Source organism: Cryptotermes secundus, unplaced genomic scaffold (genome assembly GCF_002891405.2).
Source record: "Cryptotermes secundus unplaced genomic scaffold, Csec_1.0 scaffold1678, whole genome shotgun sequence".
In the NCBI taxonomy this organism is placed as follows: Eukaryota; Metazoa; Arthropoda; class Insecta; order Blattodea; family Kalotermitidae; genus Cryptotermes; species Cryptotermes secundus.
In genome coordinates, this window is record NW_019742005.1 from 31,057 (window position 1) to 45,329 (window position 14,273).

At 39.6% G+C, this 14,273-nt stretch overlaps 1 protein-coding gene across 1 annotated transcript in view; it reads left to right on the plus strand.

Annotated features, from left to right (window-relative positions):
• Positions 1-14,273, plus strand: part of LOC111872996 (probable ATP-dependent RNA helicase DDX43) — a 49,061-nt gene that overhangs the window by 18,221 nt on the left and 16,567 nt on the right. The window contains exons 8-10 of the mRNA XM_023867343.2: positions 1,519-1,651; positions 7,061-7,208; positions 10,754-10,995. Of these exons, the coding sequence (XP_023723111.1) occupies positions 1,519-1,651; positions 7,061-7,208; positions 10,754-10,995 (523 nt within the window). The remainder of the gene's footprint in view (positions 1-1,518; positions 1,652-7,060; positions 7,209-10,753; positions 10,996-14,273) is intronic.

A 14,273-nucleotide genomic window follows, 5' to 3' on the forward strand; every position in this document is an offset into this window, starting at 1 on the left:
ATCGAAACGGGGTATTGTTGGTTGACTTTATGGAAACTGGGACCACAATAAACGCTGAGAGATATTGTGAGACACTGAGAAAACTCAGGCGGGCGATTCAGAACTGGAGAAGAGGGATGTTGAGCAAGGGCGTAAGCATTCTCCACGATAACGCTCGCCCCCATGCTGCCCGACAAACCGTCGCTCAACTGCAACAGTTTGGATGGAACATCATCACCCATCCACCCTATAGTCCGGACTTGGCGCCCAGTGACTACCATCTCTTTCCAAAGTTGAAAGAACATTTGTCTGGAAAGCGCTTCAACAACGACAATGAGGTGAAAGCTGAGGTTCGAAGTTTGCTGAACAGCATGGAGGTGAACTGGTATGACATGGGCATACAAAAACTGCCACTGCGCCTACAAAAATGCATCGACCGAAATGGTGATTATGTAGAGAAATGAGTACATGTTCAAGATTCAACTGATGTATCCAAAATTGAAAATAAATGTTTATTTTATATTTTCAAACATAGGAGACCTTACTTTTGGAATTACCCTCGTATAATAGGATAATTTTGAGAAAAATAGCAATAATTTTAAAATGAGCTTTATTTATTTAGATAAGTATTTCAATATATTTAAACATTGTAATCCTGTGTAAAAACTTGTTCATGACAAGAGTAAGAGAAATGGAGCCATTGTGACACGAACTTGAACTCGATGCATTTTACTTTTTATAAATGCCCGATGATAGTTGTAAATGACCGAAACATATAGCAAAAAATGACATTTTATTAAATTAACTGATTTTATTTAGATTTAAGCCTGTTATTTATTGGAAGTGTAGAACTGTGATTGACTGACAAATTTGCAAATGGATTTATATGGACTATATTTTTTTCCATTCAGGAGTCTACATATTTCTTTTTGGAAATGACTTTTGTAGTAGTAAGGAAATAACACCACAGAATCCAGAAGTGCATTTTTCTTTCTAACAGTTTTTAGGAGAATATTGTAACAGGAAAAGTGTGAAAGATAAGATTTTTAAATACTAATACCAATACTGGTTACAGTCCCCAAGATAAAATCCAACCATCGGACTCAATGATTTAAACCCTACTCCCATGCAGTACAGGTTACCAATAACTTCCATTTTTTAAACACAATTTGATTTGGTTCTGAAGTGTAGTATTTCTACTGCAGATAATTTGTCAGTGAACACCTGCATCAAACAGATATTAAAGTAAATATGATGCAAAACCACCAAGAATGCGTGTGAAGACAGCTCCGAAGTGGAATACATCTTTTCTCCAATTTATTTATATAGTAATCAACATTTTCCCCACCAGTGTGATTAGTTACATGGAAATCTAACAGTCACTAAACTAGCTAAGAAATACCCCACATTTGATGATGTCCTGAGGTTCATTAACATGTTAACCAGGCTACAGCATCTTTAACACATCATCTTTTGTAATGGGTGTGATTAACAGGGGTGTCGAATGAATTTAATTCATCATTGTTATGTATTTTACAGGTATAATTGATGTTACTTCAATTACTTACTTGGTCTTGGATGAAGCAGATCGTATGTTAGATATGGGATTTGAGCCTCAGATTCGGAAAGTTCTCTTGGATATCCGACCAGACAGACAGACTATAATGACTAGGTATGATAATGTCAGTTTAATATTTATGATTGCCATGTGGTATCATTACATGTTAAAAATCTGGCACAGTTCCCTTTGTTTTCTTGTGAAATTTTGTATTAAGAATAAAATGTTGACATGATGAAATCATCACATGTCTTTATCAATTTTAATTCCATATTTATTTGGATTTCATCCTCACATATAGGATTTGTCAGGAAATTAGCACCTACAGATTACATCATGTGATTCCTTAATGAAAAAAGAAATAAAAATGTGTCGTGATAAAATTTGAACTGATGCATAATTTTCGTCAAAAATGCAGTTAAAGTTGAATGCACTGTGGCAGCATAGCGTGGAGAACATAGTGGTGACCAAGTCATAGAAACTACAGCCACCATGTGTTATGTAGTTGTAATTCCATACCCCTCAATTTCTGGTCATCATTCGTTACTCTATGTATAATAATTATTTCATTTGGCAGATGAGCTTTTATATTTTAGGTTTTACTGTTATTTTATTTTTCAAGATATAAATTGGTTGATTACAAGAATTGCAAAAAACACTTAATAAAAATCCTATTCCTGTTACTGTGTTAGGTGAGCTTTCGGTGGTATACAAGGTTTGATATATAGTATATGTGGTGCAATCCAAAAGTTCCCAAAATTTTAATTTTGTGCGCGAATGGTTGTGAGTACATCGAAATACTGCTAGGTGTCTCCCCACACACCCTTCTTGAATCAGTGTGGCAAGCAGCATCAAGCTGAGTGGTTGGGTTTATTGTTGTATGAATGAATGTATAAAGGGTGGGCCTTCTTGGCCCTTGCACTGTGACCAGAGTGATCTGTTGTGCCTTGGGTTTATTGTTGGTGAAAATATTTCCATTGTTGTGTTTCTGTGAATTCGCGTTTTTGCGATGGCTGACCTGAGAGAGCAGCATGTCTGTAAAGTTTTGTTTTAAACTTGGGAAAACCGCTGCAGAAATGCACCAAATGTTGAAGCAAGCTTTTGGTGACAACAGTTTAGGCCAGACACAAACTTATGACTGGTATAAGCATTTAAAAAATGGCTGAACATCGACTGATGATGACGATCGTTTAGGACGGCCATCAGCTGGCACCACACCAGAGAATGTCATGAAAGTTAGGGATCTGATTCTGCAAGATTGTAGACTGACCATCCAAGACCTCTGTAACACCTTGGGACTAAGTTATGGTACATGTCAACGAATTTTGTCAGAACAACTGAACATGAGGATTGCGGCAAAGTTTGTGCCACGACTGCTGCAAAATGAGCAGAAGCAGCATCGCTTGGAAGTCTGCAGGGAACTTCAACAACAGCTTCAAGAGGATCAAAACTTTCTTTCGAAGGTTGTCACTGATGATGAAAGTTGGGTTTATGGCTACAACCCTGAAAGTAAGCAGCAATCGTCACAGTGGAAGAGCCCTTCTTCACCTCGGCCAAAAAAAGCTCAACACGTCGAGAGCAACATTAAGTCCATGTTGATCTGTTTTTTTTATATTGACAGGATTATTCATTGTCCCTCCAGGCCAGACAGTCAATAAAGAGTTCTATCGCGATTTTCTGAAGCGTTTGAGAGAAAACGTCCAAAGAAGTGGCGCACGAACGACTGGGTACTCCACCATGACAACGCACGACCGCATGCGGCTTACATTGTGCAGGAATTTTTGGCTAAAAACAAGATGGTAGTTGAAGAAAGTTGTCTTCTGGGTTTTGGCGCCATGTATTATTCGTTTTGGCCGACGTTTCGGTGGAACGTATCGCCTCCATCTTCAGAGCAAGTGAATGGCTTGTGAATGCAGAGAGCAGTAGCGTACTTACAAAGATGGTAGTTGTTCCCCACCCACCGTACTCGCCAGACTTAGGTTGATGTGACTTCTTTCTCTTCCCGAAGATGAAAATCAAGTTGAAGGGGCGAAGATTTGATACAGGTGAGGAAATTCAAGCGGAAACGCAAACGATACTAAACACCCTAACAAAGAAAGACTTCCAGATGCATTTCAAAAGTGGCAGAAATGCTGGGATCGGTGTATGCATTCCCAAGGCAACTACTTTGAAGGTGGTGGTGCAGAATAAGATCCAGGTAAGACGCAATAGTTTTTATTAATATATTTCGGGAACTTTTGCATTGCGTCACATATGCATTTTGTGCTTGATAACAAATTAGGTAATGATACAGGTATATGTACATTTTATGTGGAGGGTCTGGAGATGTTGCAAACATTGCTTCACTGTCATGTGGCACTTTTCTGGAATATCCCGATGGCAATAATGGCAGGAGCAGCCAGTATCTCATCAAGTGGTTGCAGATCTATACTTTTTTATTTGTAATTATTAGTTGTGTATATTGTTGTCACATGTATGGAGTGTGACTATGAATGGGTTTTGGATTGATGACTGAATATATTGGACTCTTTGATACAGCACATGACTGCACTTTACAGTTCACTGTTGCACACACACTAGTGTCCACAATTGCATCCTCAATGCTGTTGCTTGTAGCAGCTTCCAACACAAGTCATTCCCCTTCCTCTGTGGGTTCCTGGCCTCAGGTACCAGCTTCTCACAGCAACAGCAGCAATTCTCTGATTTATTGCTCCTAACTTGTCCTGCTTATAACATCTCAGCACGGGCCAGATATATTCTCTTGTTGTGTGTGCAGCCATTGGCACAGACTGCACAGAAAACACCATTCCTCTGTTGTTGTTTACAGACCACTTTCAAGTAACAATCAGCTGTCGTGACTCCACCGTTCTTGCTTTGAGTGAATATGCCACAGTATGTCGTCATCCTCTAGCTTTTAGTTTAAGTGATCTAGTATTATTGTTATTCTGTATCTTCATGTTTTGTGTTTCACAATATATGTGTAGTTAATAACACCAGAACCATCAGAATGATGGACCCTTTGATTCGTTGCTTTGAAAGATATATTTCATGACCCAGTCAACATGGCAGAATGACAGTCATCTTGATTGTTACTGCAGCCACATTCACATCTCCAGCAACAATAGCTGAGCTGGTCCATGAGAGCACCAAACATACGCAGCTTATGACTCTCATTCTGATAAATATTTGCAGGGAACATGGATTAGAGCTTTTATTGAATATTGAAATCTGTTAATGAAGACATAGAAAGTTTGAATATTGAAGGGAAGTCCACTAACAATCCACAAGCTATCGCAAGTGCATTTAATGAATATTTCCTTTCATTAGCTGAGAAAACATATTCCAATAATAATAATAATAATAATCCAATATACTGTCTGTCACGTGCCTTTAACAATTCATTTCCAAATATAAATCTCAAATTCTCAACAAGGAAGGAAATTGAAAACATTATTAAATCCCTTAAGCCCAAAAATTCACATGGATATGATGAAATCTCTACCAAATTACTTAAAGCAAGCTCTGTTTACATCAGTTCACCCTTGAATCATCTATGTAATAAATCTTTATCATCAGGTACTTTTCCTCAACGCTTAAAATACGCTGTAATGAAACCACTTTTTAAAAAAGGAGAGAGAAAATGCATCTCTAATTACAGACCAATATCCATATTGACTTCATTCTCAAAAGTCTTTGAAAAAGTTATGTATAATAGACTACTTGAACACTTAAATTCTAACAACATATTAGTCAAAGAGCAATTTGGATTTAGGAAAGACCTAACAACAGAAAAAGCAACCTATGAACTAACTAACGATATTTTAAGTGCTCTCAATGACAGATTAATTGTGGGAGGGATTTTCTGTGATCTAGCAAAAGCTTTCGATTGTGTTAATCATGATATCTTACTATCGAAATTAAATTTCTATGGAATAACTGGCAAAGCTAATGAATGGATCAAATCATACCTCAAAAACAGGTATCAAAGAGTTGAAATAAATAATAAAAACTCCAGTCATAATGCATTTTCAAACTGGGGAATTATAAAGCACGGTGTTCCACAAGGATCAATTTTAGGTCCCTTACTTTTTCTTCTCTACATAAATGATCTATCTAAAACCATCAACAATAAATCTAAACCAATTCTATATGCAGATGACACTAGTATAATATTTAAGAACTCTAAATTTGAAAACTTTAAAAATGACATAAATATTGTATTTGAAGCCTTAAACAGATGGTTCGAAGCCAATTTACTCTCATTAAATTTTGATAAAACCCATTACATATCATTCACAACTAAAAACAACCACCAAATTGATCTGGACATCAGTTATGCCAACAAATTAATCTGTAAAGTACTTGATACAAAATTCCTTGGAATACATGTAGACAGTACACTGTCTTGGAAAATACATATTGAACAAATTATACCTAAATTAAATGCAGCTTGCTATGCGATGAGATCAATTAAGCCTTTTATGTCACAGGAAACATTGAAGATGGTTTACCATGCCTACTTTCATTCTATTATGAACTATGGATTAATATTTTGGGGGAACTCTTCACATAGTGTAATAATTTTTAAAATACAAAAGAATATAATTAGAATCATTACAGGATGTAGAAGTAGAGATTCATGTAGAGAATTATTTAAGAAATTAAAAATTCTACCGCTTCAATCGCAATACATATTATCGCTTCTCCTATTTGTTGTTTACAACAAAGATAAATTCAAATTAAATTCTGATGTCTATAACATGAATACTAGACAAAAATATAACTTCCACCTACCCTCATCAACTTTATCAGTATATCAAAAAGGAGTCTACTTTACTGGCATAAAAGTGTTCAACAATCTGCCACAAAGTATTAAAAACTTGGGCAATGATACTAAAAAGTTTAAATCAGAGTTAAAGAATTATCTACATGCTCATTCCTTCTACTCTTTAGATGAATACTTCAATGTAAATAGAGAATGATGTAAAATTAAGTTATATTAATTTTTAAGCTAAAATTGCCTGTACTTATGTATGTAACCTTTTGACTTGTTCTGTATCCAAAGGTACTAACCTGCTTAGGATTTATAGAATGTAAATAAATTCAATTCAATTCAATTCAGTATGTAACTGGCCAAGCTGTTGCTGCCTGAGATTTGCACATGACCATGGTAATAGCCAAGCTGACTGCATTCTGTCCAGTTGCTCATGAACTGTACCACTAAAAGGGAAATGTCACAGGTCTGGGTATTCCGATGCATATTATAGCTAATATATATATATTGGGACACAAAACACAAAGGAACTCTAGAATAGCAATAACAGCAGAAGTTCGTCTAACAGATGGGAGGATTACTTTACATTAGAACAGTGTTTCCTAAAGTGGGAGGTGCAGTTCCCCTGGGGTTTTCACCAAGAGGTCACCAGATACATTTTAACTTTAAATAAGTGGAACATGTCCTATTGTGCTCATTTCTACTGCAAGCAGCAGATCTCTGCTAATAACGATTATGTTGTGTTATAGTGCAACTTGGCCTGAAGGTGTTCGGCGGCTAGCCCAGTCATACATGAAAAATCCCATCCAAGTGTTCATTGGCACACTGGATTTGGCAGCAGTTCACAGTGTTACACAGACAATTGAGATAGTAGAAGAGGATGATAAATATCCATTGGTATGTATATTAATCCTCACAGTTCCAGTCCCAAGGAGCAGCTTATGCTAAAAATTTCATGCCATTCCTGTTGAATTGTAAGCCTTGAGGAAATCTATATGTCCCACAGATTTGATGGCAGATGTCTGAAATATTTTTCAACCTTTGATAAAAACTTGTCTATCTATCTATGGCTCTACAGCCCTTGTGGACCTTGGCTGCTTTTTCAGTTTTCTAATCTACAGTCGGTAGGACTCTTTGGATGGGGGATCAGCCCATCGCTAGGCCACTACCTATACACAGAACAACACAAAGACAGAATAAACGCAGACAGACATCCATGCCTCAAGTGGATTCGAACCCACAATCCCAGCATCTGAGCAAGCGAAGACAGTTCATGCCTTAGACCAGACAACCACTGTGATTGGCATAAAAGCTTGTAGAATACATATAACTTTACAAAGTTTGTGTTTGGGTATGAATGTATAAGGGGTGGACCTTCTTGGCCCTTCTACTACGACCACAGTGATCTATTGTGCCTCCCCTTCTGATTATACCCTCAACAATCCTGCACTTCGAATGAAGCACAGGATCTTGTACGTGGGGACGTCGAAATAGTCACTTGGTTCCATAAAATATTGACCCAAGTGACACAATCTTAAACAAGCTAAGGCCTCACATTTGCACAGGATATGTGTGGCTGTTTCATTTTCTTCTTGACATCTCTCACAAGTTGGACTGTTACTTAGTCCCAATTTGAAGAGGTGTCCTTTGAGGTGACAGTGTCCTGTAAGTAGTCCTACCACCCATCGTAGCTGGCTCCTGTTTAACTTCAATGGTTCCTTCGCTTGTTTAGTAGAGGGTCCTCGTATGAGTCCATTTGCTTGCCCGAGTCCAGTTAAGGATCCCCAGTATTTATTGTGATTCATATTTGTCCATGAGTGAGTGAGATAGATGAGTGTATGCAGTGGAAGACGGTTGAAATAAATCATGGACTTAAATCAGTGCAACAGGACACTAAAATATAACATGATTCATATTTGTCCAGTCCCTTGCCTGTCTGGCAACTCCTGTAGAGCTGTCACAGGCTGGTTCAGGTCCTATGAACGGATGTTCAGCTCAGATCTTAGCTAATTTGTCTGCTGTTTCGTTTCCAGCAATACCCTCATGCCCCAGCACCCATATCAGTTGTACCCTCTTATGTTTGGCCAGTTCCATGAGGGTTTGGTGGCAATCCCAGACCAATTTTGAATTGATCTGGTGTTTGTCAGGCACCTTATGTGCAGCTTGGCTGTCAGATAGAATGTAGATGTTCCTATTTCTGTAGTTCCTATCTAGATTCTCCATAATACATGCCTCAATGGCATATACTTCTGCCTGGAATACTGTCATGTACTGCCCAAGGCTGAAACTAAGTTTCCGCCTTGTGCCATAGCAGTACACACCAGCTCCAGTGCCCTTATTTATCTTGGAACCATCTGTATACCAGGTCAGTCCCCCTTCTCTATCGGGCTGAAACCCGTCTTCCCATTCACTCCTGTCAGGAAATCTGACTGTGAATGGTTTTTCAAATACTTGGCTCAGTATAATTTTGTCAGACCCCATTTGTAATATGGGTTCTTTTTTCATGTCCTGAGTCATGTATGCATGTCCGAAACTATCGGATTTAGGTTTCCATTGATCACTGCACTGGAGACGGTAGGTTCCTGTCCTGGCCTCTGCCTCCAACTGTGGATGCAGTGGGGGGAGTCCAAGGAGTGTCTCCAGTGCAGCTGTTGGAGATGTTCAAATTGCTCCTGTGATACCCAAGCAAGCCAACCTTTGCAATTTGGTAAGTTCTGCCTTGCTTGTCTTGAGTTTAATTTTGGGCCACCATACTATGGCACCGTATGTAATTATGGGTCTTACAACCACAGTATATATCCAATGCACAACGTGCAGTTGCAGTTCCCAGGTTTTACCAAACATGCTTCTGCCTGTCCAGAAAGCCTTATAGGCTTTATTGATGACCTTATCCAGCTGCTTTTTCCATGTCAGTCCCTTGTCTAATACTAGACCAAGGTACTTGACATCGCTGGAGAGCTGGATCATCTTATTGAAGAGGGTCAGTTCCTTAAGGCCCTTTATATTTCTCTTCCTAGTAAACGATATAATTACCGTCTTGTTGGGATTGATGGAAAGACTTGTTCTTTCACACCATCGTAGGACCATGTACAGAGCTGTTTGAAGACACTCTGACACTGTCAAAAGGAATTTTCCATTTATAAGTATTGCTATGTTATCAGCATATCCTACTGTATAATACCCATCATCATTAAGTCCCCACAGGAGATGCAAGAGCATGCCCCCCTGCACACACCCCCAGGGTCTCTTGTGATAGTATGGCAGCTATGTTTCTTCATTCCAGCATAGCTCTGATCCATCTGCATATTGCAGGCTCTATGCAATGCTTTTCAGCGGCCTGTTTGATTATATCAAATGAGGTTCTATGAAAAGCTCCCTCTATTTCAAGGAATGCTTCTAAGGCAATATCCTTGTGTTCGATTGCACTTTCTATGCGTGTTACCACATTGTGTAGTATGCTTTCAGTAGATTTACCTGTTTTGTAGGCATGCTGGTTTCAGTGTAGAGGATATGTCCTCAACGCCCCGTCCCTGATATGCCTATCCACTATTTTCTCCATCGTTTTCAAAAGGAAAGATGACAGGCTGATAGGACAATAAGCCTTAGCCACATCTCAATCCTAGAGAAGCTGTAACTTATGATATATATATATATATATATATATATTGATTTTAATAATATTAATTTAATTTAACATATTGTAACAAGTTTGGAATCCAGGAGTCACTTCCTTAGTAACGCTAGAACTGGCCGTTGCATAAGAAGCAACAATAGCGATACTGTAACCCCAACAGTGAGCTGTTGCATAGGAATAGCAGAATCAACGAAGCAGCATTTCCCCGGTGATAGACAACAGAAGACATTGCATAGCAACCGAAGAGTTATAAAAGCCCAGCTTCGATGAGAGACAGACAGTCTCGCGATAGATGTCGAGAGATACAGAACACAGTCTGGAATTAGTCGCCGAATAAGTTTGACTGGTATTAACCGCCAAAGAAGAGAGTCTTCAGGAAGCTGCCACTGAAGATAGTTGGAGCTACAGAAGTATTGGCCGAGATATTGTGCGAGCATTAATTGCAATACTGCAAGTGCTAGTGATTGTAAAGCGTGTGATTGTATAAGTGAAGAACAATAAAGGTTCTATTAAATTTGAGAGCTACGTGGATTTATTTGTTGCGTGACACACAAAACACGCTACAATATTTTTAATTCTTTTTAGAATACTGAAACATATCTGCTGTATTCTCATCTAATCAATAGTTTTCTTATGACAGGAGATATATGGCATGCCAGAGGATGGCTTAATGAAGCTGAAACACACTGAACAGATGAAGTGACCCTATTAGTCAGAGTTAAATGTAACTGTTAATTTTACCCCCTTCTATTGCTGATTGTGCTTATTACTGTATAGTTGTTATCTTTTGAGAATTATTATTTTATAGTTGGATGAGTTCATTCGAAACATGGATCCTGATGACAAAGTTATAGTCTTCGTTGGCAAGAAGATTCGAGCTGATGACCTGTCATCTAACTTGAGTTTAGCAGGAATCACATGCCAAAGTATCCATGGGGACAGGGAGCAATATGATAGGGAGCAAGCCTTGGAAGACCTGAAAAGTGGAACTGTGCACATTTTGATTGCCACTGATGTTGCCTCACGAGGAATTGACATTGAAGATGTCACGTAAGTATCTTAATTCAGTAAGTACAGTATGTCAGTGAATTGTGTGATTGGCAGAGTTTGGACAATATTTTGTCCCTGCCCAGATTAATATATCACTTTCCTATCTTTAAAACTGAATTGTAGGTATTGAAGACAGCATATTACGTTTATTTTCTTACTGGGACATTTCTTTAAGCAGAAAAGAAATTCATGTTTTAATACACTGTATTGTGGGAACCACCCACATTAAACCAAGCATTGTAAGGGCAACACACCTATTATACAATTGTCACTGGGAATTATTCACTGCAATGTAATGACTCAATAATGAAGGTATCCATGGAATCAGATCAGGACAACCACTTATTAAACTTCTATACAAATATTTATTGATACAGAACACATATATGAGCTTCGGTCTGATGATTTGAAGGTCGCAGGTTGCAGGTTCCTTGTAGCAAATTGCAGATAGGCGCATTGAAGAAGATAGATTCATCATGAATGGGCGCTCTCCTTTTATAGTTTTCTGACGGTCTAGAGGACACTGGTTCTACTCTTCTGTTACTGTGTTTTCTTGATCTGATTCCATGGACACCTTCATTATTAAGTCATTGTACTGCAGTGAATAATTCCTAGTTTTACTTGTACAATAAGTGCGTTGTTTGTTACAATGCTTTGTTTAATGTGGGCAGTTCCCACATCACCCCCCTGCAGAGATGGTTGCTCAGATGTTGAAGTGGGCAGGGAGGAGATGTATGTGGTGTCTGGAGCATGTAGTTTGTGCAATGGGTGGTGGTGGCAGCATGGCAGGTGGTGCTATGGCCTTGGTTGTGTCAACTGTGGGGTTGAATATGGTGGTCCCATGGTCAGCCTCATTTAGCGTGTAGGCAGGCTTGGTCCTGTCATTTGACACAGTGATGGGACTGCCACGCACAAGGAGTTGCGTTGTCTTCCCTCTCCAAGACATGACCTGGTAGGGGCCACTGTAGGGGGGCTTCAGTGCTTGGCACCTTGTGTCTTGAAGGAAGATGCGCATGCACTTCTTGAGGTCGCTGTGCTCGAATGTAGCTGGGGAGGCGTGGCATGCTGCTAGAACTGGTCTGAAGTGGGCCATGTGCTGGCAGAGCTGCGTGATTAGGTACCTTGGATTCAGTGGTTCAGCTGTTGGAGACAGTAGCTCGCTGGGAATTTTTAGGGGCTTGCCATAGACAAGTTCAGATACTGATGTCCGCAAGTTCTCTTTGAATGTCGTGCGGATTCTGAGGAGAACCAGGGGAAACACCTCTGTGCAGTGTTGGTATGCATGGCACATGATGGCTGCCTTCAGCATCTGGTGGAAGCAGTGCACGAGCCCATTCGCTGTGGGGTGGTGGGCGGTTGTATGTAAGAGCTGAATGCCACACAGCTTGCCCAGGGAGTGAAAGAATTGAGATTCATGTTGATGTCCCTGGTTGGTGGTAATGTCTGTGGGCAACCAAAGTGGAAATTCGAGCCAGTCAGTAGGGTGGCTACTTGGACGACATCTTCATTTTCTCCCAGTCTCTTGAGATGCACAAGCAACATCTATGGGCTCTCTTCAAATGACTTCAGAAGTACAGGATCCTCATCAACCTGGTGAAATGCGTCTTCCGAGTACCTGAGATCATCTTCCTTGGTTACAAGTGTCTGCTGAGGGCTCCGAGCCACTGGAAGAATGAGTAACCCACCTTCAGGACTGCCAACCAGCTCTACCAGTCAGCTCTGCCGTTTCCTGGCCATGCCTAACTTCTACAGGCGATTTCTACCCTATGTGGCTTCACACCAGGCACCACTTCACAGTGTCGTCTCTGGCCTCAGAGTCAAGGGCTCTCACCCCCATCACCTGGACACTGAAACTTTCTAAGGCCTTTGAAGAGTGCAAGGAGAATTTGTCACATGCCACTCTACTGGCACAGCCTGATTCGTCCACACCACTTGACCTTGTCACAGACGCCTCACGTCTGCCATGGGTGCCATATTGCATCAAAGAGTCCAGAACGCCTGGCAACCTCTCGCCTCCTCCTCCAAGAAACTTAACCTGGCCCAGCTAAAATACAGTGCATACAACTATGAGCTGCAGGCCATCTATAAGGCCATAAAGCAGGCATGTCAAACTAAACGTGTACAGAGGGCCACCTCAGCCCTATAAATAATAGTCCAGGGCCGCACTTCAAAATAGAAATATACATTAGATTTTGATACAAGGAAATTTAATTCTATTTATTATTTAGGAATAATTTCAAGATAATTACCTAAAGTGGAACACTTATATTTTGCCCACAAATCAAACATGTAATTTTACCTTCCATTTCACAACAGAAATAAGCGATTTCCCATTTTTCTTGAAATACACGGTGCTCACTTTCAGTAGTTCTTTTATTGCTACTTGAATTTTTTGAAAGCGACATTGCCCTTTAAAAGTTACTGTATATATGCAAGAAAACTTGTAGTTGATAATTTAATGTTTAATTATAACCTTTATACATTCATAACAATGTAACATCAGCACCTGTCACTGTGTGAAAATGAACTGAATGACAATGCACAAGGGACTACTGGACTAGTAGGAAGGTGTATCTTGTCTCAATGGTCATAAAAGTGAAAGTTTGCTAGCAGCCCATTAGACAATGGCTGGGGCTTGCAAGCTAGTTTTGAAGGTAGAAATCCCTTGCACTTGTCTGTCAGTTGCCACCCTCCTTGCATTCTTACTACGCCTCCAAACGGGATTCTTGGAAATACTTGGGGTGGTGAGGCTGTGCGGATTTTAGTGCATTAACTTTCTGAAATACAATAGTTTGTCCTTTACGAACTTTACAAACCGTTAGTTGGACAAACCCTTCTGCAATTCTCGGAATCACTTTTCCTGCAGCCTGCTAATTTATGTCTGCATGAGACTTCTTGTCTTCTGGTCTGTTGGAAAATTGTCTTTACAAAAAATATTTCTACTAAAATTTTAATAGTGATTTTAATATCAATTAGCTCTAAAAGTTGAGGGGCCACACTCTGTGGCTATGGGGGCCGCATGCAGCCTGTGGGATGCATGTTTGACACAACTGCCATAAAGCATCTCCAACACATGCTGGAAGCATTCCACTTCATCATAATGTTGTATTTTAGCGTCCTGTTGCACTGATTTTCATCCATGATATGTATTGTAACGTGTTTACGTTACTGAAGACGCCGTAGAGATCGTTAATTGGTTTATTGAACAATCTACAAATAACGGCTACAATTACTTATCACACAGTTGCGGGGTTTCACACTTTATAACCCTAATCGCA